The 25591-nt window shown below is 39.2% G+C and overlaps 1 protein-coding gene across 2 annotated transcripts; it reads left to right on the forward strand.

The window, feature by feature from the left end:
* On the forward strand, positions 1-24651 carry IL22RA2 (interleukin 22 receptor subunit alpha 2). Of its 2 annotated transcripts, XM_036903693.2 has the most exons (5): positions 1-108; positions 2095-2230; positions 5178-5356; positions 21648-21817; positions 22754-24651. In XM_036903693.2, the coding sequence occupies exons 1-5, from the start codon at positions 48-50 to the stop codon at positions 22901-22903; spliced, it is 696 nt and encodes a 231-aa protein (XP_036759588.2). In that variant the 5' UTR covers positions 1-47; the 3' UTR covers positions 22904-24651. The 2 variants fall into 2 exon arrangements, with proteins under 2 accessions (XP_036759588.2, XP_036759589.2); XM_036903694.2 differs by lacking the exons at positions 21648-21817; positions 22754-24651 and adding an exon at positions 6298-8297.
* Positions 24652-25591: the final 940 nt, after the last annotated feature.

A 25591-nucleotide genomic window follows, 5' to 3' on the forward strand; every position in this document is an offset into this window, starting at 1 on the left:
TCTCACGGAGGGGAACACTGGCTGCCCGACCAGTCACACTCGCAGCCATGGCATCTGGACGCTGCTTTGTGGCCTTCCTCATCGGTTTCTTTCTGACGGGTGGAGTAGGTAAGTGCTTCTTTGCTTTTTAATTGCTCATGGCTTTGTCATCTGAGTCTGCTCACTGTTAGAAATGGCACTGGCGTGTTTCTGGGTTTTGTAAGTTTCACCTTTCTCCTGTCACAAAACAATCAGAGCAGACATGGGTCGGTTTCCATCTGCAGCCTGAATAACCCCATGTGGACTTAATGAGTAACTACTAAAAAGGAGGCACTCGAGAAACTTCATACAGAACAAATGTACATCCATCTGTCTCCTCAGCATTTCCCTTGCCTTCAAGCGACACTATAGCATAGTGGTTCTGAGCACAGGCTCCTAAGCCAGACTATTTACTATCTAGGAAATCTTGGCAATTGACTTATCCCCTTTGTGCCTCAATTTACTCATCTGTAGAATGGGGATTGTAGGGCACTATGAGGATTGAGTGAGGTGATATATACTAAGTGCTTAGAGCAGTGCCTAGCACAGAATAGAGGCCATAAACAACACATGAGAATTTGCTATGGGTATTCACAGAGAAGTGTTCAAATGCAGACAGCAGCTTACCATCCCAACATACTCCTGAGCAAAGTCATTAGAACCCCATTAACAGAGCGGTACCTCTCAGTGTAAATAGCTCAGATCACTTTCCCAAGACTATACAGTTGCCCAGTGACTGATAACATGAAAACAGCTCAAGCCTTCATTTCACAGAAATGTGTGGATTTGAGTAGAATATGCCTTTGGTCCTTCCTAATACCAACACCAATTCCTACTCATCTAGCAAAATATGTCAGGAATTCAAGTCCTACTAAAGTGATGTTGGCTCTGCATGTCATCAGGTCTATAACCTTGAGCCTCAGCTTCCCCACCTGTAAAATGTACTAATAAAAATATCTACCTTCTATGGTGGTTGTGAGAATGAAATAAGATGTGAGGGTTTGAACACAGTCTCCCGGTGTATGTTTAATGCTCATACGTTCAATAATCAATGAATGCAAGCCAGGAGGAGGAGGAGGGAAAGAAGAAGAAAGAATATCCTCAGCCTCTAATTGTTTTTCTTCCTCCATTTGCTCCAGGCTTTGCTCTTGGTTTTCTGTGGCAGGTGAGAGGCAGGCTCTGGAGTCAGGCTGCGGGGGTACAAAACCAGCTTCACTATTTGCTGCGGTGCAAGTTCCTGTCCAAGGCTGAGTGTTTCAGTCTGTAAGAGGAAGACTGAAATGGTACCTCTTACACAGAAGGGGGCGGGTAGGTTAAATGAGTTAGTGCAGGTAAAAAGCCCCTCGGGCTCTGGTACAGAGTGACTTGCTATTGTTGTGGATGGTAGTAGCAGTGGTATCATTACAAAAAAGAGAGAAGAGATCTGTAGACAGAAGAGATAAAGGACATCGAGCCACCTATCTTTAGGGCAGTACATTAACTCTAGTCAGGGTCTTTAGGAAATTGTGCCTATCATCTCCTGAAAACTTCTGGAATATTTACGGACTAAATATGATTGATCAGGTAGTGATTTTGGTGGGCAAAATCAACAGTGGCAATACACTCTTCCAAGTACCCAGAAATCCAGTGAGAATCTGAGAAATGAGGAAAAGAGTGCTGGACTAAGGTCCTGGAGCCAAAACTGAGCCTGGGCAAAATTTTGCCTCAGAGTAGCAGTAATATAGTGGCTCCTAGGAAATGAGCAAGTGGCCTTGGGTGGACCCTTTGTATCCATCATTACATGCCATTACCACACGGAGGGGACTACAGACATACTTTTCCCTGCTATTTACTCCCTCTGCAGCTTGGAATGGGGTGAGAGGATTTCACTTATGTTTTTATAGTCTGAAACTTTGGCGTACACCAAAATCCTCACATTGAAGATACAAAATGTAAATTTCTGGACTCCACTTCCACTATCTGCACTTACAGCAACTACTTTAGAGATTACTGATGTAGGTATTCTCTCGAAAACTATTGCTAATAACAATGGCACTTGTATAATATTCAGTGGTTTTCTTTCTCTTATTATTTTAGAAACTCATCCAGCCTATGAGTCTCTGAAGCCTCAAAGAGTATATTTTCAGTCCCGAAATTTTCACAACATTTTGCACTGGCAGCCTGGGAGGGCTTGTGCCGGCAACAACAATATCTATTTTGTGCAATATAAAATGTAAGTAATTTGAGATTCCTCCAGCTTCTAGAGGTGGCCACTGAGATAACATGTCCTAGAATGCAAGGGAGTGTTAGAATCTGAGCTTTGTCTCAGTGTCAGAGGGGTTGAGAGGAAGCTGACGTAGCAGCAGAGGCATCTTGTCTCCTTTGATGCCTAGTGACATAAAATGCACGATGACATGCAGTCTGCTGGGGACACTTCAGCCCTCAGAGACCCAGTACTGAGGCCTTATGACTCAGCCTTTGGCTTCAGAGCAGGACCTAATGGCCCATGGTGGGCTCTATGTATTTGTTAGTGAATGTTTGGCAGTGACTTGTTTAGCACATAGTAGGTACTCGATGAAATTGTCACTATTGATAGTGACAAGCTGTGGGACACAAACAGAGGTGAGTAAAATAAGTTTTTAACTTAAAAGTCATTTTTTAGAGTTTGTTTACTATTTAGAAAGTTATTTTCAAAAATGAATGGCCTTTGTAAGCCTGAGCACGAACTGGAACATGCAGCTGCATGTTGCTCTTGTGTGATCTTCAGGATAATTCTGGTGGATTGTTGCCAAGACTCAGCTATAATCTAGTCCTTTCCTGGATGGAGGCCCGGGAACAGAAGCTCCTGAATTACAAATGGCAGGTTTCGCACTCATATATTTCCTGTTTTTTTGAGGTTCCTCCTTCTCTTACATAGGTTGAGATGCTGGATGAGATTGAGAAGAGAGACATTACTGTTCATCTTTCACGGTTTTTATTTGAAATTCAGAAAATAAAATGCAGCTATGGACCAAAGCAGTCATTTTTATTCCATAAAGTCATCCATGTCTCACTAACATCCATGTCCTAGGTCAGATTTCCCTATTAACTAACCTCTAAATTCAGAAGGAATATCTTCAGAAGTTTCTCAGTCAGGAACTGCTGCTGCTTTTCTCAACATATTTTTTGTGGAAATTGTAAAATTTACAAATCTTTACAATGAAGATTTCTTCCTTCCAAAACTACATTTGTAGATGCAAATTTGTGTAGTTGAAGATACTCCCAGCGTACGGAGTAGGGACTGGTGCTCTTCCATAGTCTGTGTAAGTCCAAAGCAGGCCTATTTGTGTTGCAACACAAAAAGTGAATTAGAAGTTGTTTTACCATGTGTGATTCCCACTTGTCCAATACCAAAAGCAATGGTGTACTTCTTCCCTACGTATATGTATAACAGTAACAGTATTGTGCACAACAGTAATAGTAGTATAATTCCATTCAGGTTTGTGGACCCGATTCCAATGTGTGTCAGTATGTGAGAGGGGGCCTTCCCACACATACTTACACCAAGCAATTCTCAAACACCAGCAGGGTGTTGGAGAACTCAGCTCCATTCTGATGCTCTCTTCCCAGACACAGAACCAGATTCCCCAGGTTAAGAGCTCTGCCCTTCAAGACTGCCCTCCACTCCCCACTCCCCTTTCCCCCACTCCAGACACCCGGGTACAAGCCCCAGGCAGTTCCCTGTGCTCCTGACCTCCGAGGTACAGATTGGAGGTTCCCAAAACCTCCCCCTTAGGTTCAATGAATTTGCTAGAGTGGCTCACAGAACTCAGGAAAACACTTACATTTACCAGTGTAATAAAGGATGCTAGTTAACAGCCAGATATAGAGAGACACAGGGCAAGGTCCTGAATAAAGGAGCTTCTATCCTCGTGGGGCTTGGGGCCTGGCTCAGCGGCATGGGGAGGGGTTCTGGTTCCCCCAGTATAGATGCTGTCCCCGACCAAGAAGCAGGATGCAGCTGAGCAGAGCAGGCAGAGCAGAGAGCAGAGACAGCAAGAGACAGCAAGCTCTTCTCACGAGTTTTGTGAAGGCTTCATTGCATAGTCACGATTGACTAAATTACTGGCCATTGGCTGATCCAACCTCCAGCCCCTGCCCTTGGGTGAGGGTCCACAAGTCTCTCATTAACATGACAAAACACCCCTTTCACCTTTAACACTCCACAGTGTTTTCAGGAACTGTGGATGAAGACCAAACATACCTGGGAAATACATATTTGGTTATAGAATGACCAATTCATAGAATGACCAAATATGTATTTCTTATAACTCATTATCTCATACCATGAAACAAATGAAGATTAAATTTCAGGATCCCATGGGAGAATTTCATATTTGTAATTCTTTTTCTTAAAGAGGGCTCCCAAACTTCCATTGAATTCAGAAAGCCTAGATTCACTCCTGCGGTATTTTCAACAGCACAATGAAGTTTTATGTTTTTGAAATCTTTCACTTTGATTCTATCCATTTCACATGAGTATACTGTTAATACTTGTCCCCTTTGGAGTAGGATAAAAAATGAGGCATTACATTGAAAAGAAGCCAGTCATTACACTAGATTCAGCTAGTAAAGAAATGTCTCATCAGTAAATAACAATTTTAAAAATATCAAATTGTGCTCAGCATGTGTGTTGCTGTTTCTGCTTTAATGGTATATTCTTGTATAATGAAGCTGCTGTGATATAGTTTGCAAAGTACAGACACCAGAAATATCCCTCATTATTATGGCTAGAAATTCATAGGGTTCAAGTCCTTTAATAAATGATCTAGAAGGCTTTATCTCCAGCCTCTAAATCCTGCTCTGTCCCCACCATCATCTTACGACTTTTTCTCTGATTTATCACTGATAAGGAAGTTGTCATAATCTTTCCTTTTGCTGTTACATAATCTCATAGTCATAGGCTGAGTCAGCCTATCAGCCCCTTTGCTTCACTGCCTTTTTTTAAATGGGTTCCTCTCCTCTCCCAGCTCCTAATCCCAGGATTCCTTAAAATACTTAAAAATAGCCATAAATGGACACAGTGGTACTGATATTGGAGGGCAAATTCCAAACAGTCTAAAAAATTAATACACTGAGAAAACAAAAGACTCCTTCAATGGAAAAAACAAACTCAGATCTTTGTCTTTTCCCTTCCATAGGTATGGACAGAGACAATGGAAAAATAAAGAGGACTGTTGGGGTATTCAAGAATTCTTCTGTGATCTTACCAATGAAACTTCAGACATATGGGAACCTTATTACGGGAGGGTGAGAACGACGTCGGCTGGGATCCATTCGGGCTGGACCATGACACGGCGGTTCACTCCCTGGTGGGAAAGTGAGTTGTTGTATGGAATTCCTTTGCATTTGCCCTTCCTGCCCTTGAGAAGTCCTCAAGAAGCGGAGCAAGCTACCAGGCCCTATGCTTTGCTGAAGGTTGCACCATCATCTCATTGGATCTAATTTCAAAACAACTCTAGAAGATGGCTTTTATCCCCCTTTTACAGCAAGGAAAACCAAGCTACAGAGGCACTAGTAGATGCCCAAGTCTTACAGCCTGCATAACCGGAGTCAGGGTTCAAATTCTGCTGCATCTGACTGCAGAGTCGACACTGTGTCCCACTGCCAGGTTCTTACCTCCTAGGAAAAAAGTAGTGTGAGAAGGCAGGAAAGAAGTCATATTGCCCCAGTCCTTTCTTAAGCATGGGGGTTATGTTCTTGAAAATAATCATTGCAAAAATTTTCTGCTGAGGAAATTAAGACTTTTAATCACATCCCCAAGGGAGAGACCAAAAATTCATTCTTATATTCGTTTCTCAATGATGTGGATTACTTTCCTAATTTAGTTGTAATCTCCAAATAGCATATTTAATCTAAAACATAAATTATAAACTATTACCAACAGACCTTACATAAAATAGTAAATAGAGTAAGGAGAAGAAAAGTGTTTAATGTATAGGTACAAAGATATGCATAACAACACAAAAAGAAAATATGGATATTTACTATAGTCCTCATAATTACAATTAGTCATGAAGCTATGCTTAGTATTCATAACGTCCTCCCTCAGTATGAACTCAGTGTTCTCTTTCTTTTCAGCCAGCACTTTAGTTCTTCATCTTGAGAAGTTTGAGTCCTTTTGGTCTTTTCTGTAGTAGCTTAACATAACCTTAGATTAATTTTTATCATTGAATATAGGAGTTCTAAGAGGTACTACCAAGCATACTTGTACCTGATCCCATTTTATAAATAACAACAGTATTTTCCCTTGATAATCAGAACCAATCTCCCGAGACAATGCAAGGACCTCATTTTCTCCCTGTTGGTTAAATTGCATGAAGAACTTCAAAGAGTCAGAAGGCAGCCTCAACTTCCAATTCTTTAAAGCGACCGTTGTTAAAACCTGGAAGATTAAAGTCAAGTGTATGGAAACAAACCACTTCATGAGTTGTTCACTATATTTAATAGTGAGGAATTGCCCCTCCCACTTCATTTTCTTGTTTCCTAGACCTGTGAATTCTGTCTGTGGGAGAAATAGCACCATATATTGGCCACAAGACTAGAACTTACACCAATTGATATACAGCCAAACAAGCTATTGTCTCTCAAACTGTATTTTCAGTTATCTACTTTACCTACTTATAAAGCCAGGGATATCTGAGTGATGGGACATGTGGTAAGGCCAAATATTCCTGTGGGTAAGAGACTTGACTTCACTTCTTCCACATGAACTCAGCTCTTCTGTTATAAGCAATGCATCATGGGGTTGCGTGCCCATGAATAAGGCATTTATCACATCCATGGTGAGGGATTGTCAGGGGGACTGCCCATAATAACACTGAGATAGGGAAGGCAAATCTGTAACCAGAAAAGTGTCTATTCCATTGTCTCTTGTCTCCTCCCAGTTGGAAAGGATTAAAAGGTAACTATAAGATGAACTGTACAAAGGGCTCATGACTGGTCCTCCTTACAGGGAAGTTAGACATTCAGCAGTGTCAGTCCAACCTTGACAAGAAGTCCACATTGTTGAGTCCATACTGAGCCTCCATCCCTTTCACACTACCGTTTTGTTCATTGCTTGTGGAACAAGAATTTAGCTGCTCCATCTAGATTTTTTTAAATAGCTTTATTGAGATATAATTCACACCCCTTTTAACTGTCCATTAAATATTCACAGTTCAACAGCTTTTAGTGTCTTCACAAGCATGTACAACCATCACCCACAATTAATTCAAGAGCACTTTCATCACCTTGAAAACAATTTTTCTTTTCAACCTGACTCCAGTTATGCAGACTGTAAGACCTGGGCAACTACTAGTGTCTCTGTGGCTTGGTTTTCTTGGCTGTAAAATGAGGATAAAAGCCATCTTCTAGAGTTGTTTTGAAATTAGATCAAATTTCAGACTTTTGGCTATTCACCCTACTACTCTCTCTTCACTAGCCCCTCAGTCCTAGGTAACCACTAATCTACTTTCTATCTCTATATAGTCCCCTGTTCTTACATTCTGTATAAATGGAATCATATAATATGTGGTCTTTTGTGACTGGCCTCTTCCGCTTAGCATAATGTTTTCAAGGCTCATCCATGTTGTAGCATATATCAGTACTTCATTCCTTCTTGTGGATCAATAATATTCCAGTACATAGATACACCAATTTTTGTTTATCTATTCCTCAACTGATGGACATTTATGCTGTTTTTACCTTTTGACTGTTATGAATTGTGCTCCTATAAACATTCATGTACAAGCTTTTTTGTGTAGACATACGTTTTTATTTCTGTTAAATATATACCTAGGAGTAGAATTGCTGGGTCAGTTGGTAACTGTATGTTTAATCATTTGAGGAACTGCTAAACTGTTTTCCAAATCAGCTGCTTTCCACTCCCACTATTTTACATTCCCACTAGCAGTATTTGAGAGTTCCAATTTCTCTGCATCCTCAGCAACACTTAACTGCCTTCTTTGATTATGGATATCCTGTTGGGTAAGAAGTGGTATCCCATGTGGTTTGGATTTGCCCTGATGATTGATGTTGAGCATCTTTTCATGTGTTTATTGATCATTAGTGTATCTCTCTTGAAGAACTATTTCAGATGACTAGACCATTTCTAAGTTGTAGTATGTGTCTTTTTTATTATTGAGTTGTTAGAGTTCTTTATATGTTATGGATACCAGTCCTTTTCAGATATATGATTTTTTAAATATTTTCTCCCATTCTGTGATTTCTCTTTTCACTTTCTTGATGGTGTCATTTAAAGTACAAAAGCTTTTACCTTTGATGAAGTCCAGTCTATTTTTTCTCATATTTCTCATATTTTTGTCATATATAAGAATCCTTTGCCAAATCCAAGGCTCTGAGTGTTCACCTGGAGTTTTTTCCTAAGAGTTTTATAGCTTTTAGCTCTTACATTTAGATCTTTGGTTCATTTTGAGTTCATTTTTCTATATGGCGTAAGATAAGAGTCCAACTTCATTCTTTTATATATGGCTATCCAGTTGCCCCAACATCATTTCCTTGGAAAGACTATTCTTTCCTCATTGAATGATCTTGGTACGCTTGTGGAAAATCAGTTGACCATTGACCTGTATGCTTACTTCTGGATTCTCAATTCAGTTCCAGTAATCTATATGTGTACCCTTGTGCAAGCATCACACTGTCTTGATTACTGTTGCTTTGTAGTAAGTTTTGAAATTTGGAATTTGAGTTCTCCACTTTGTACTTCTTTTCCAAAATTGTTTTGGCTACACTGAGTCTCTTGCAATTTCAAATCCACCTAGATTTTTGAGAGCTTCCTTGTGGTAGGTACGTTTTGCTCTGCATTCACATGAACACAGAAATATTTGCTTAGGGGGTCCATCCATATATCTCTTCTCCAAACCTCCTGCCACCACCTGAGTGGTATATAATACTGCTGCAGTTCACTTTTGGCTGGTGCCATCATGTCACGCAGAACCTTCTGGGAACTAGGATCCTTTTATTTTTCTTCCTAAATTATGTGGTCATAAGGAGCTCCTTAAGAGGCCATAGCTATAGAGGAAGAAGTATTATTAAGATAGTAGGTGTAGATGCACTGGAAGGATGAGCTACCTACTTTTGAAAATTAATTTGAGGTTAAGACCTGCTAGAAGCTGGACTCACATAATCTTTTCCACTTAATGTTAGCATATTTCTGTGCATTTTATGACTTGGTGTATTAGAGGACACCCAGTTCATGATAGGAAGCTCAGGCTGCATGGTTCATTGACATCCCAAGGAGAGTTGTTCAGTTTCTATCAGGACCCAGCAAGGAAGTCTGGAACTTTTTCTCAAAAGTAAAATAGTGATCTGCTAAAGAGAGTATGATTTTGTTATAAAAATCTAGGGACCTGGAATTGCCACAGTCTCTACATGGCCCTGTCCACCACAGATGTTTTGAAGATTGTTGGATATCTGGATCATAAAAGACTGAGACCTACTTGTTTGCGACATGGACTAGCTGAGAAGTCTATCTCTTATTCTGGGTCCCTCTCAAAGCTGAAAATCTTATGAGTTCTTTGCAAATGGGAAACACAACTAATGTGGTATGTGTTTACTCCAAAATTCACAGACACCTAAAATTCATAGAGACCCATGAAGACTTTCTTAGTGGGAAGGGATGCAAAGTAAAGCAACTTGTCTTTCATTTGAGAGAAAATGTCTCAACAAATTCCAGAGGAAATTGAACTCAACATTCTGCTTCTATGTATTTTACTAAAGCCTCTACAATGCTTAGTGCTGTAGGCATACCAAGAGCAATTAGTATTTTGTATTCAATTTAGTGGATCAGCATGATATCCTGTGGTGAAAGGGTCAAAGACTCTGCAGACTCCATGTGACAGACACTCAAGGTGATAACAAAAGCCAAGTAAAAGGAAACTGTTCTGATGCTTTCAAACTATTGAACAAAGGAAGGGGGGAAAAAAATCATTCCCCAAATCAATAACGATGTATCAGAGGTTGTGTTGATTGGCTCCAGAACAGAGGCACTAGACTGAATAGCAATTACACCATGGTGACCACCTAAGTACATTACAATAATCCCTTTTATTGTTCAAGACCCAGCTTTTTGTGAGAAGGGTACAATTCAAATAAATGGGTTAAAAGAGGAAGCGATACCTCTCACTGTCTCTGCATCTTTCAAAGTATTTTTCATGCACTGACCTCTGCAGTTTCCCCAAGGATACAGTAGTACCTTTGATTTTCTATTTTGTTCAGAGGAGAAATTCTACTGGCTTCCACTTGGAATACATTCTAGGATGTTAGGACAGCACGTTCCTGGAGCTATGATACCAGCCTAATGAGCCTACTGGATGCACGAACTCATCTGAGACCTGTTTCTGAGCAGCAAAGTATTAATTATTTCAGGTTAAGAGGTTCTGGTTCCTGGAATCTACCTAGAGACAATGCATGCTTTTTTTTTTTTAAGTTTCTTAAGTTAAAAGCAACATTTGAGGCTCAATAAGATTTCAGTATTATCTAACCCCCGAATTTCTTGTATTAAAAATAGTTGCAGGGTTTTGGCATAGTCCTGATTTTCTAATAGAGTGGGTTAAGGTCAGAATAAATAATCACCTTCTCTCTTTATTCATTCAGCAGGTATTTGCAAGACACTTACTATGTTCCAGGCATCATACTAGGTCCTGGAGGGAAAACAGCAAGCACAGAAGACCCAAAGTCTCTTTCTTCATAGAGATTTCTGTTTAATGAGGAAGACAGTCATTAATAAAATAATCACACACAAACATAAAAGGATACCAATGACAGATGGTACAAAAGGGGTTCCCAGTGCTATGGAGTCAAGGAGAGACCTGGTCAGCACTATCAGGAAAGGCATCTCTGGAAAAATGACACTTGAGCTGGTATCTAAAGCTGAACAGACATTAACAAGGCTGAGAAAGTGGGTTAGAGCATTCCAGGCAAAGGGAAGAGCTTTGGCAAAGGTCCTCTGGCAGGAAGAAGAATGGCAAAGTTTTTGCCATGCAAACCAGAGACTGAAAGATAACTGGTATGGTGAAGAAGAGAAGGCAGGAGGGAATATGAAATGAGGAGGGACTGGGGAGGTAGGCCAGTAATAAGAGTTTTCTGGTAAGTTATGACTTCCTCCTGAAAAACGTAAAGTAATTTTAACTAGGAGCCATATCATCAGATTTCTGTATTGAAAATATCACTTTGGCTACATTTAGGGGTACAGATCATATAAAGAACAGATTGAATACAGGTAAGTAAGGTAGTAGGTCCCTGTAATAGTCCACAGGAGGCAAGATTTGGTTTGAATTAGGATAATGAAAAGGGCTATAGAAAATTTTTCACTGGAGGGACATTTGGTAGGGAAAAATGGCAGAGCTTGGTGATGGGTTGGATATAGTGATAAGGAGGAAGGACATGCCAAAGACGACCTCTAAACTTCTGGCTTGCATAACTAGATAAACCACTGAGTTACTTTTTATGGGGTTTGATGTAAAAAAGATCAGCTGGATGGGGTGAAGAGTAGTGGAGATCATGAGTCCAATTTTGAATATGGTGAGTTTAAGATGCTTTTCAGACATGGAGAGAAGTATCTGCACAGATCCAGGACTCTATTAGAGACACCATTTGTGAGTCATTTGCATATTGTGTGATGGGCATTGGTAGAATTGTCTAGAGAAGGAATATTGCCTGAGAGAGAGTGATGAACAAGACCAAGTACTGAGAGAATCCCAAAGACAGATGCCTGAGTAGGGTAGATGAATCTTAAAAGGAGACCAAGAAGGAACAGCTAAAGAGATAGGAGAAAATCAGCAGACTGTTACATTCATGAATATCATAGGAAGAGAATATTTCAAGGAGAAACCAGCCAGTGAATAAAATGGTGCTGTGAGGTCAAGGAATCTTAAATTGGCCATTGTAACACAATCACAAGCCAGTCAGTGGGTCAAGAATGGTCACTTAATTACAAAGCCCACTGTCATGGATCACACACCAGGAGTCCCTGTGATATCTGAAGCCAGGCTCACTGGCATTTCTAGGCCAATGTTTAAAATAATCACTTCACCTATATTGAGGAATAAATATCACATTAAACAATCAAAATCTAAGATAATGAATTGATACATTCAAATGACCAGGATGATCATGTCACAGACACCTTACAGAAGCAAAGCCAAATATTTTAACCAGAGCTCAGAAGCAGCACAACACATACTTGGTCATTTGATTTATGCTCATGGTGCAGTTCAGTGGAGTAACTGTGGTCTTTTTAATATGTGAAACTGGATTAATTGAGAAAACAATAAATACATTGCACATTTACAAAATTAAGTCTGGCTGGACAAGACAATAAAACTCAGCAGCTATAGCCTGTGGGCCAAATCTGGCCTGCTTCTGTTTTTTGTAAATAAAACTTTATTGGAACATAGTCACACCTATCATTTACATTTTGTCTATGACTGCTCTCACACCTCAATGGCAAAGGTGAATAGTCACAACAGAGACATTTTAGGCCCACAAGGTCTAAAATATTTATTATCTCGTTCTTTACAGAAAATGTTTGCTGACTACTATTCTACATGATAGCATGGGAGAATATTTTCATGACATTGGGGTATATAGACCCCCAGTGTGCTAATGATGAAGGAAATAACTGATAACTTGGACTACACTAAATTAAGAACTTCTGTTTATCAAAATATACCATTAAAATGATGAAAATAAAAGCCACAAAGAAAAGATACTTACAATGTGTATATCTGGCATAGGACTATGTCCAGAATGTACAAAGAACTCTCATAAATCAATAATAAAAAGATAAGGCAGTGGAGCCAAGATGGTGGCATGAGTAGAGCAGCGGAAATCTCCTCCCAAAACCACATATATTTATGAAAATATAACAAAGACAACTCTTCCTAGAATACAGACCAGAGGACACAGGACAACATCCAGACCACATCCACACCTGCGAGAACCGAGAACCTCGCGAAGGGGGTAAGATACAAGCCCCAGCCCGGCGGGACCCGAGCGCCCCTCACCCAAGCTCCCAGCGGGAGGAGAGGAGTCGGAGCGGGAGGGAGAGGGAGCCCAGGACTGCTAAACACCCAGCCCCAGCCATCCGCACCGGAGCGCAGACACAGTGCATGCGTGGGGTACTGCATACTAGGGAAACAGGGCAGCAAGACCTGTGAGTGGGTCCCTGAGGTCGGCGCCATAGGACAAAGAAAAGCAAGTGGCTTTCTTTTTTTTAATTATTATTATTATTTTTTTCTTTGTTTTTTTTTGGCAAGTGCTTTTTGGAAGTCTTAAAGGGACAGGGACCCCAAAACCAGATGGAAGCGCCCCGGGACACTTAGTTCAGATGCAGGGAAACTGGGGATCTCTGGGCACTCTAACCCCCTGGGCAGCAGGGAGCACAGAGGCCCCTCACAGAGATAAATAGCCTCCCGGCCACTCCCCCTCCAACAGGGCTCCACAATTTTGGAGCGGAAGCCCGAGCCAGGCCACGCCCACAGCAACAGCGGAGATTAACTCCATAGCAGCCGGGCAGGAAGCAGAAACCCTGTCTGCGCGCAGCTGCGCAGCACAAGCCACTAGAGGGCGCTGTTCTCCCAGGAGAGGAGGGCTACAAACCAACAAGAAGGGAAGTTCTTCCAGCCGTCACTCATCCCAGCTCTGCAAACTATTCCTATCACCATGAAAAGGCAAAACTACAGGCAAACCAAGATCACAGAGACAACACCAGAGAAGGAGACAGACCTAAACAGTCTTCCTGAAAAAGAATTCAAAATAAAAATCATAAACATGCTGATGGAGATGCAGAGAAATATACAAGAGAAATGGGATGAAGTCTGGAGGGAGATCACAGATGCCAGAAAGGAGATCGCAGAAATGAAACAAACTCTGGAAGGATTTATAAGCAGAATGGATAGAATGCAAGAGGCCATTGATGGAATAGAAACCAGAGAACAGGAACGCATAGAAGCTGACATAGAGATAAAAGGATCGCCAGGAATGAAACAATATTAAGAGAACTGTGTGACCAATCCAAAAGAAACAATATCCGTATTATAGGGGTACCAGAAGAAGAACAGAGAGAAAAAAGGGATAGAAAGTCTTTGAAGAAATAATTGCTGAAAACTTCCCCAAACTGGGGGAGGAAATAATCGAACAGACCACGGAAATACACAGAACCCCCAACAGAAAGGATCCAAGGAGGACCACACCAAGACACATAATAATTAAAATGGCAAAGATCAAGGACAAGGAAAGAGTTTTAAAGGCAGCTAGAGAGAAAAAGGTCACCTATAAAGGAAAACCCATCAGGCTATCATCAGAATTCTCGACAGAAACCTTACAGGCCAGAAGAGAATAACATGATACATTTAATTCAATGAAACAGAAGGGCCTTGAACCAAGGATACTGCATCCAGCACGATTATCATTTAAATATGATGGAGGGATTAAACAATTCCCAGACAAGCAAAAGCTGAGGGAATTTGCCTCCCACAAACCACCTCTACAGGGTATCTTACAGGGACTGCTCTAGATGGGAGCACTCCTAAAAAGAGCACAGAACAAAACACCCAACATATGAAGAATGGAGGAGGAGGAATAAGAAGGGAGAGAAGAAAAGAATCTCCAGACAGTGTATATACCAGCTCAATAAGTGAGCTAAGTTAGGATGTAAGATACTAAAGAGGCTAACCTTGAACCTTTGGTAACCACAAATTTAAAGCCTGCAATGGCGATAAGTACATATCTTTCAATAGTCACCCTAAATGTAAATGGACTTCATGCACCAATCAAAAGACACAGAGTAATAGAATGGATAAAAAAGCAAGACCCATCTATATGCTGCTTACAAGAAACTCACCTCAAACCCAAAGACATGTACAGACTAAAAGTCAAGGAATGGAAAAACATATTTCAGGCAAACAACAGACAGAAGAAAGCAGGGGTTGCAGTACTAATATCAGACAAAATAGACTTCAAAACAAAGAAAGTAACAAGAGATAAATAAGGACACTACATAATGATAAAGGGCTCAGTCCAACAAGAGGATATAACCATTCTAAATATATATGCACCCAACATAGGAGCACCAGCATATGTGAAACAAATACTAACAGAACTAAAGGGGGAAATAGACTGCAATGCATTCATTCTAGGAGACTTCAACACACCACTCACCCCAAAGGATAGATCCACCAGGGAGAATAAGTAAGAACACGGAGGCACTGAACAACACAGTAGAACAGATGGACCTAATAGACATCTATAGAACTCTACATCCAAAAGCAACAGGATATACATTCTTCTCAAGTGCACATGGAACATTCTCCAGAATAGACCACATACTAGGCCACAAAAAGAGCCTCAGAAAATTCCAAAAGATTGAAATCCTACCAACCAACTTTTCAGACCACAAAGGTATAAAACTAGAAATAAACTGTACAAAGAAAGCAAAGAGGCTCACAAACACATGGAGGCTTAACACGCTCCAAAAATAATCAATGGATCAACGAACAAATTAAAATAGAGATCACGGAATATATGGAAACAAATGACAACAACAACACAAAGCCACAACTTCTGTGAGACGCAGCAAAAGCAGTCTTAAGAGAAAAGTATATAGCGATCCAGGCACACTTGAAGAAGGAAGAACAATCCCAAATGAATAGTCTAACATCACAATTATCAAAACTGGAAAAAGAAGAACAAATGAGGCCTAAGTCAGCAGAAGGAGGGACATAATAAAGATCAGAGAAGAAATAAATAAAATAGAAGAATAAAACAATAGCAAAAATCAATGAAACCAAGAGCTGGTTCTTCGAGAAAATAAACAAAATAGATAAGCCTCTAGCCAAACTTTTTAAGAGAAAAAGAGAATCAACACAAATCAACAGAATCAGAAATGAGAACAGAAAAATCACGACAGACTCCACAGAAATACAAAGAATTATTAAAGACTACTATGAAAACCTATATGCCAACAAGCTGGAAAACTTAGAAGAAATAGACAACTTCCTAGAAAAATACAACCTTCCAAGACTGACCAAGGAAGAAACAAAAAAGTTAAACAAACCAATTACGAGCAAAGAAATTGAAACGGTAATCAAATACTACCCAAGAACAAAACCCCCGGGCCAGATGGATTTACCTCGGAATTTTATCAGACATACAGAGAAGACATAATACCCATTCTCCTTAAAGTTTTCCAAAAAATAGAAGAGGAGGGAATACTCCCAAACTCATTCTATGAAGCCAACATCACCCTAATACCAAAACCAGGCAAAGACCCCACCAAAAAAGAAAATTACAGACCAATATCCCTGATGAATGTAGATGCAAAAATACTCAATAAAATATTAGCAAACCGAATTCAAAAATATATCAAAAGGATCATACACCATGACCAAGTGAGATTCATCCCAGGGATGCAAGGATGGTACAACATTTGAAAATCCATCAACATCATCCACCACATCAACAAAAAGAAAGACAAAAACCACATGATCATCTCCATAGATGCTGAAAAAGCATTTGACAAAATTCAACATCCATTCATGATAAAAACTCTCAGCAAAATGGGTATAGAGGGCAAGTACCTCAACATAATGAAGGCCATATATGATAAACCCACAGCCAACATTATACTGAACAGCGAGAAGCTGGAAGCTTTTCCTCTGAGATCGGGAACAAGACAGGGATGCCCACTCTCCCCACTGTTATTCAACATAGTACTGGAGGTCCTAGCCACGGCAATCAGACAAAACAAAGAAATACAAGGAATCCAGATTGGTAAACAAGTTAAACTGTCATTATTTGCAGATGACATGATATTGTACATAAGAAAACCCCAAAGACTCCACTCCAAAACTACTAAAACTGATATCAGAATACAGCAAAGTTGCAGGATACAAAATTAACACACAGAAATCTGTAGCTTTCTTATACACTAACAATGAACCAATATAAAGAGAAATCAGGAAAACAACTCCATTAACAATTGCATCAAAAAAATAAAATACCTAGGAATAAACCTAAACAAAGAAGTGAAAGACCTATACCCTGAAAACTACAAGTCACTCTTAAGAGAAATTAAAGGGGACACTAACAAATGGAAACTCATCCCATGCTCATGGCTAGGAAGAATTAATATTGTCAAAATGGCCATCCTGCCCAAAGCAATATACAGATTTGATGCAATCCCTATCAATTACCAGCAACATTCTTCAACGAACTGGAACAAATAGTTCAAAAATTCATATGGGAAAATAAAAAACCCCGAATAGCCTAAGCAATCCTGAGAAAGAAGAATAAAGTAGGGGGGATCTCACTCCCCAACTTCAAGCTCTACTACAAAGCCACAGTAATCAAGACAATTTGGTACTGGCACAAGAACAGAGCCACAGACCAGTGGAACAGAATAGAGACTCCAGACATTAACCCAAACATATATGGTCAATTAATATTTGATAAAGGAGCCATGGATATACAATGGCAAAATGACAGTCTCTACAACAGATGGTGCTGGCAAAACTGGACAGCTAGATGTAGGAAAATGAAACTGGACCATTGTCTAACCCCACACACAAAAGTAAATTCAAAATGGATCAAAGACCTGAATGTAAGTCATGAAACCATAAAACTCTTAGGAAAAAACATAGGCAAAAACCTCTTAGACATAAACATGAGTGACCTCTTCTTGAACATATCTCCCCGGGCAAGGAAAACAACAGCAAAAACGAACAAGTGGGACTATATTAAGCTGAAAACGCTTCTGTACAGCAAAAGACACCATCAGTAGAACAAACAGGTACCCTACAGTATGGGAGAATATATTTGTAAATGACAGATCCGATAAAGGCTTGACGTCCAAAATATATAAAGAGCTCACCCACCTCAACAAACAAAAAACAAATAATCCAATTAAAAAGGAGCAGAGGAACTGAACAGACAGTTCTCCAAAAAAGAAATACAGATGGCCAACAGACACATGAAAAGATGCTCCACATCGCTAATTATCAGAGAAATGCAAATTAAAACCACAATGAGGTATCACCTCACACCAGTAAGGATGGCTACCATCCAAAAGACAAACAACAACAAATGTTGGCGAGGTTGTGGAGAAAGGGGACACTCCTACACTGCTGGTGGGAATGTAAATTAGTTCAACCATTGTGGAAAGCAGTATGGAGGTTCCTCAAAATGCTCAAAATAGACTTACCATTTGACCCAGGAATTCCACTCCTAGGAATTTACCCTAAGAACGCAGCACTCAAGTTTGAAAAAGACAGATGCACCCCTATGTTTATCGCAGCACTATTTACAATAGCCAAGAACTGGAAGCAACCTAAGTGTCCATCAGTAGATGAATGGATAAAGAAGAGGTGGTACATATACACAAAGGAATATTACTCAGTCATAAGAAGAAAACAAATCCTACCATTTGCAACAACATGGATGGAGCTAGAGGGTATTATGCTCAGTGAAATAAGCCAAGCGGAGAAAGAGAAATACCAAATGATTTCACTCATATGTGGAGTATAAGGACAAAGGAAAAACTGAAGGAACAAAACAGCAGCAGAATCACAGAACCCAAGAATGGACTAACAGGTACCAAAGGGAAAGGGACTGGGGAGGATGGGTGGGTAGGGAGGGATAAGGGGAGGGAAGAAGAACGGGGTTATTATGATTAACATGCCTTATGGGGGGTGGAGAAAGGGGAGGGCTGTACAACACAGAGAAGACAAGTAGTGATTATACAACATTTTGCTATGATGATGGACAGTGACTGTCAAGGGGTTTGTGGGGGGGACCTGGTTTAGGGGAGAGCCTAGTAAACATAATATTCTTCATGTAATTGTAGATTAACGGTAACAAAAAAAAAAGAAAGAAAGAAAGAAAAGGGGGATTACTCCCTGATAGGATAAAACTAACTGTAAATCAACAATTAATGCATGCTTTAAATATCCTTAATTTTGATCATTTAAAGGGTGTCAGATGATCAGCTATGGAAATACATTTTTCTGATAATATTCCTTTCTCTTAAAAAAAAACAAAAAAGCAGTTCCTGTGTGGTGATCTCCTATAAGTTCTTCACAATGGTATAAAGGGCATATCAAAGTGTGGACAAAGGGATTGTTTGTGTTTATACAGAGGATCAAAGCCTAATTTGGCTACCCAGAAAAAGAATTAAGATACGATATGAAGAAGAACTTCCAACATCAACATCCTCTGGAAGAGTCATTCCAGAAGATGATCATCAAAAAACTTCAACAAAGATCCTGGTGCTGTTGCAGTTGTAGCTGCATTCATCCCACCGGTTCCTGGACTTGCCATTGGAATGAAGAAGGAGATATCTAAGCTGGCTTGTGCATACAGTAAAACAACAAATTTGACTGGATCTATACTGTCGGAACTCAACCAAGAATTAGGAGAAGTGCAAGTTGCAGTGCTCCAAAATCTTGCGACTATAGACTATCTACTGTTAAAAGAACATATGGGATGTGAACAGTTCCCAGGAATGTGTTGTTTTAATTTGTCTGATTTTTCTCAAACTATTCAAATTCAGTTAGACAATATCCATCATATCATTGATAAGTTTTCACAAATGCCTAGGGTGCCTAACTGGTTTCTTTTGTTTCACTGGATATGGCTGGTAATTGTAGGTCTGCTTTGGTTATGTAGCTGTATTCCTATTATGTTAATGTGTGCACGCAATTTAATTAGTAGTTTAAAACCTATACATGCTTATGTTACTCTACAAGAAGATATGTCAAAAAAATAATCAATCTTCCCATGTTTTCTTCCGTCTGCTACTTCTATAGCTTTTCTTCTTCCTTCCTAATTACAACCCTTAAGTAGAATTCATGCCTCATATTGAAATTACCGAGTATCATAATTCTTCCAAGTGGTAAAGATACCTCAAGACAAATGCTGGGCATAGAAGCCACAGGGCATAAATCTGCAAAGAAGTAAAAAGCTAACCTTTTCAAACAATATTGCTTCTCTCTCACTTACCAACTTTACATTTCCCTGTATGGCCCCGGAAGATGACTGGTTAGCCAGAGACGGGTAAGATTCCTCAAGGGAGGAAAAACGTAAGACAGGCACAGTCGCAGGGGAGCCATCAGGTGAGAAATTGGGGATCAACAGAGGTGAGGCTTACAACCTCACCCCCCCTGTTTTGAGAGAAATCTTCTGCATCCGTGGATGTTTTGTTGCCCTTGTCTAGCTTGGATTAATACTTTGTCTAGAGGCACACACCTGATCATCTACATTTGCTCTCTTACAGCACTAAACTATGTTTTCTACCTTTATCTTGCATCTACCTACCACTTCAGCATTTTATTAAAAAAAAATAATAATAATAATAATAAGGGAGAAATGTGGGATTCACATATAAATCAAGTATAAAAATCAAATAAATATTCACATTTGACCTGATTGTTATACTTCATAATGCATGATCAAAACCGAAAGTTTCTGTGATGACTGCCCTTGCACTGTTCACCATGTAACTTATTCACTATGTAAGAATTTGTTCATCATGTAAGAACTTGTTTGTTATGCTTCAGAAGATTGGAGACTGTTAAGAATTAGGCTTGGGGTGGATTAATGATTGTGCATTGAGTCCCATATACAGAATTTTATTGTTGTTAACAACCATTTAATCAATAAATATGAGAGATGCCCTCTCAAAAAAAATTACATTACAAAGGAAGGAAATTGACAAGGAGCAATATGTTAGACAGAAATAAATTCTGTTTTCTTCCATTAACAAAAAAAAAGATAAGGCAACCAATTAAAAAATGGGCAAAAGGCGTGAGCACACTCTTCACAAAAGGGGATATCCAAATAGCCAATTCCATTAGTCAGCAGGAGAATCAAGCATTAAAACACAGTGAATTAGTAATGCACACTTACCAGAATGACAAAATATTAAAATTTTAAAAATAATGTCAAGTGTTAGAATGTGAAAAATGGGAACATTCAATTACTACTGAAGGGAATATAAACTGGTGTGTTCACTGTCACAATATCTATAAAAGCTACACATATATATACTCTATCACCCAGCAATTCCACTCTTAGTTACATTCTCAGCAAAGCACACATTTCCCCAATGACATGTATAAGAATGTTCATAGCAACTCTACTCATAATAGCCAAAAACTAGAAACAACCTAAAAGTCTGTGAATAACACAATGGATAAATCATGATATTCATACAATTAAATACCACATAGCAATAATCAAAAGAATAAATTATTGCTACATACAACAACATGGATTAATATATATATAATTGTTTGCTATGGTCACCATAGCATAATACTACAGGCTGGGTGGCTTAAATAACACACACTTCATTTTCCAAAACAATCACTGTAGGCTATGGAAATGATTGATAAATTTCCTCTTAAAGCTTATTCAGATGTATCAGTCTTTGCAAATAAAAAAATATCTTCAAAGAAATTTCTCCTATAATACTGTAGGTATCAGCAGTATCTCCATAATGATTTTTGCCAGGCAGAGAGAATTTAATACTGACTTGTTATTATGTATAATGTGTCCATGTGAAATACTACATTTTAAAAATGATTTGTCACAATTTCCTATTCTTTCTCCAGCAAAAATAGATCCTCCACTCATGAATATAACCCAAGTTAATGGATCTTCATTGGTGATTCTCCATGCTCCAAATTTACCATATAGAGACCAAAAAGGAAAAACTGAACCAATGGAAAATTACTACGTGCTGGTATACCGAGTCTTTGTAATTAACAATTCACTACAAACGGTAAGTTCAAAAAAATAGATGTTTGTTTTCTTCTTTGGTTCATTTGAGTAACATTTTAGCCACCAAATATATCCTCTCTTTGGCTACTCTCTCTCTCTTCTTATCATCCCTTATCTTTTTTCAGTTCCTTCTCACTTTCCCCTTCATCGATAAACTATTAGCTCTTGGCATCAGCCTCAGAATCTGCATCTACCTTTTTCAATCACTCAGCTTGTCTCCACTTGACCTTCCATGAATATCTAAAGATTAGTATTAGCAATCTTCAGTTCCACTTGACTACCACAAATATTTATTTGTATGGACTTAACATACCTAATTTCAAGTGGTTTTTGGATCACAGCGCTATATATTTGTGCCAATTTTGCCATCATATTCTAATCCATAGGGTCTATATCTTGGTTTGGTGGTTAATTGAATACTCCTTTTTTGGTGTCCATCTAAGACAGGAGTCTTTGGTTATAAGGAACAGAAGAAGCCCATTCAAATTGGTTCAACAAGATAAGTGGAAGGGAGGGGAGGAGTTATATTAGGAGATAACATGCAATCTTATGAAGAGCTAGAGGCAGGAACTAAAGTGCTGCCAGGCTCTGTATGACTGGGAAGGGAAGATGGAGAAGCCAGTCCTAAAGAATTCCACTCTGTCTCTCTCTGGCCACATGTTGCACACCTACAATTGTCTCCAAGTCTACTCCATTCTTGCTGCACAGTTCAAATTCTTGCAAAAGAGACTGCGCACTGGGCCAATCAATCAGCTGCTCTCAGGGAGAAGTCATGCGGGACCTACACAGCCATATCTCTGGAGGAGGAGGAAGTGCCTGGGAAGAATCCCTAAAACTTAACTACCACTGTAAATACTTAATTAATTTTATTAAAAATAGGGCAAGTTGGTGATTTACTGAAAACCACTTATCATCTCATTTTTACCCCTGTGTGTAGGAACAAAAGGTATATGAAGGAATTCAAAGAGTTGTTGAAATTGAAGCCCTAGTACGTCACAAGGGTTCCTGTGTGGTGGCTGACATATATCAGCCCATGTTAGACAGAAGAAGTCAGAGAAGCGAAGAGAGATGTGTGGAAGTTCCTTGAAGTGGCATGGAAAGCAAAGGCCCCTGAGAACAGGACGCTCATGGCTGGAGGATCTCATTGACAGGGGTCTTTACGTTTTTTTAGAGCAATGTTCACCATTATACTTTAGGAACTTCTGTATTTAGCCATTCTTTCTTTATATTTTACTTATAGACTAAATTTAAGCAACACCCCCATCCACACAAGAGAAAGTAGGATTTAAAGAAGAGGCAGAGAATAAAGGGCTCTATGCAATACAGAACTTTATTTCTGAATGTAACATCCCTAACAACAATCTTTACTCTTCTGAGACAGCTAAACAATTTAAGAACCAAGGAAAAGTAGGCCTTTAATGAAATATTGTTAGATTATTAAAAAGTAGCATTAAAAACTGAAGCAATCTTGAAGCACACATATTTCATTCTCAGTTGAGTCAGTTAAATTGACACAGATGTGCCAATTTTTACATGAATGAATATTTCCCACACATTCCTATGTTATGTGAATATGCTTTTCCATAGTAACTTTTTAGTAGAAAATATTTCTACTTAATGAATCAAAATTTCCTTTTAATTGCTATTCTGTGTAAGAATCGTATTTGAAAAACCTCTCATGATGTCTGGGTTAATATCCAGATTAAGATATTAGCAATAACTGATATCTTACTGATATATACTGAAAAACGCCTGTTCTGTACAATTCCCCTCATTACTACACATTCTCTTTAAGGTTTTCTTTTCTGTTTTGGTTTGTTTTGCTTTTTAATCTTGCCTTAGAAGAATTTATCCTTATCATCACAATCGGGTATCATGTTTTTCAGCATCAAAGTAAAAAATAAAACTTAGCTCCAGTTTATGCCACATTCCCTACTCAACCCTCCTGGCAGAGGGTCTCTTGCTGGTGGGAGCTTTATAATCTTACATACAGGGATTTTACAAATGACAGTTTGAGAGGCATAGGGAACCAGGCAGAGAAGTTGGTTTGAAAATGAAAGCACACAGTGGGTAGTAGGAGTTGTTTGGGGGAGAGACTGGTGATGATGAAATCTACAGGGCCAAAGAAGGCTCACCAATGACCTCCCAGCAGCCCCAGGGCCCGCCTGAGTAAAGGTCTGAGGCTTAGGGCTCTGTGTGTCAACAGAAAGCTTCCTTCTTCACTTTGGGCTTAGTCTTGTATATTTATTTAAGGTTATCTTTCTTATGAAGAGATATATATTGAAGAATATGTGTACAGTTCCTCATGAAAACTGTTACAAAATGACATAAAAATAGAGTAAGTGCTTCTGGTTATACAGAAATACATGCAATACTAAATGGATTAAAAATGATTCAGAAGTGCATAGAGAGAGAGAGTTAGAGGCCTAACAAGATCTGGAGAACTGGTTTTATTGCTTTCCCACATGGTCAGAAGAAATGAAATTGAGCATAGGACTAGAGACAAAAATAAAAATTGCTTTCATCTGTGTTTTTCGATGATATATATATATTTTTTTTTGCTTATGATCTTTTTTTTACCTTTTGTCCTTTTGAGGGAGGATTAAGAGCAATGGAATGGATGGGGAGTAAGGACTGTGCATGGCCAACAGCATTTGTGTTTATGAAATTCAATAGTCTAAAGCCTGATTTAAAAAAACAATTATGGTTCCCTCATGAAAGTTATCAGGTAACATCAAGTTTTGTTTATTTTGTTTGTTTTGCTTTGATTTTGCTTTCATGCTCAGGCAAATCACTGAGAAACACTTAGGCAAGAATAAAATACTTACAAAAATGTGTAATTGTCACATTCTTCATTGTGTTAGGAATGTTTTGTCATACTATTTCAATAAATATTTTAAATTTGCTTTGCATTTTGAAACATTTGTTATTTCAGCTTTTAAAAGGATAGAATTGCTAAGTCTTTCAGATGAAATCCTAATTAGACTTCTAGACCCACACTAAATTCCAGCCAGAAAGGAGCAAACAGAGCCAATTTAGCAGGACTCCAGGCATTCACTGATTTTAGCCTATGATCAAATGGCAATTCCACTCTTAAGTTTCTCAGACCAAAGCCTCTGGGGTCATCTTTGTCTCTTCCTTTTCCAAAATATGACTCTTCTCACAAGTACCCCATTGCAAACCGACATTATTTCTTATCTGGATAATTGTTGCAGCCACCTTATTGCTCCTGCAATCCCTCTAGTCTAGTTTCATCAGGGTAGCAGGGTGTTCCTTTGAACATAAATCATATCATGTCACTCTTCTGCTCTAAACCCTCCAATGACTTCCCACCTCATAAGGGTAAAAAGCAAAGTCTTATAATGGCTTCCAAGGCCCTGAATGATCTGATCCCTTCTCTCATAATCTCAGACTTCGCTCCCTAATTCTGGCCACATTAACTTCACTCTGGCACACTGACCCCATTCCTTAGCCCTTCAGTATGAACGCTCTGGCCTCTGGGTTTGTCTACCAGCTGTTTCCTGGAAAGGTGTGCCCTCAGATACCCATAGGCTCACTCCCTCACCTCTGCCAGTTCTTTGCTGGAAGATTGCCTTATCACCATTTGATTCAAAAACTCAAACTTAACCCTGCAATTCTCTCCACCCCTCATTTTTAAACCACCTGACACACCGTGCAGTTTACTTATTTACCTTGTTCATGGCTTGTCTTTCCCTCCTCCAGGTAAAGGCTGGTTTGTCTGTTTTTCACAGCTGCATCTTTACTATCTAGAACA

The sequence above is a fragment of the Manis pentadactyla genome, chromosome 12, assembly GCF_030020395.1.
Source record: "Manis pentadactyla isolate mManPen7 chromosome 12, mManPen7.hap1, whole genome shotgun sequence".
Classification (NCBI taxonomy): domain Eukaryota; kingdom Metazoa; phylum Chordata; class Mammalia; order Pholidota; family Manidae; genus Manis; species Manis pentadactyla.

Coding starts and splice junctions, on each gene's coding strand:
- IL22RA2 (XM_036903693.2), top strand. CDS start 48: ATGGCATCTGGACGCTGCTTTGTGGCCTTCCTCATCGGTTTCTTTCTG. Junction 2,231..5,177: donor TATTTTGTGCAATATAAAAT/GTAAGTAATTTG, acceptor TCCCTTCCATAG/GTATGGACAGAGACAATGGA. Junction 21,818..22,753: donor TTAACAATTCACTACAAACG/GTAAGTTCAAAA, acceptor CCCTGTGTGTAG/GAACAAAAGGTATATGAAGG.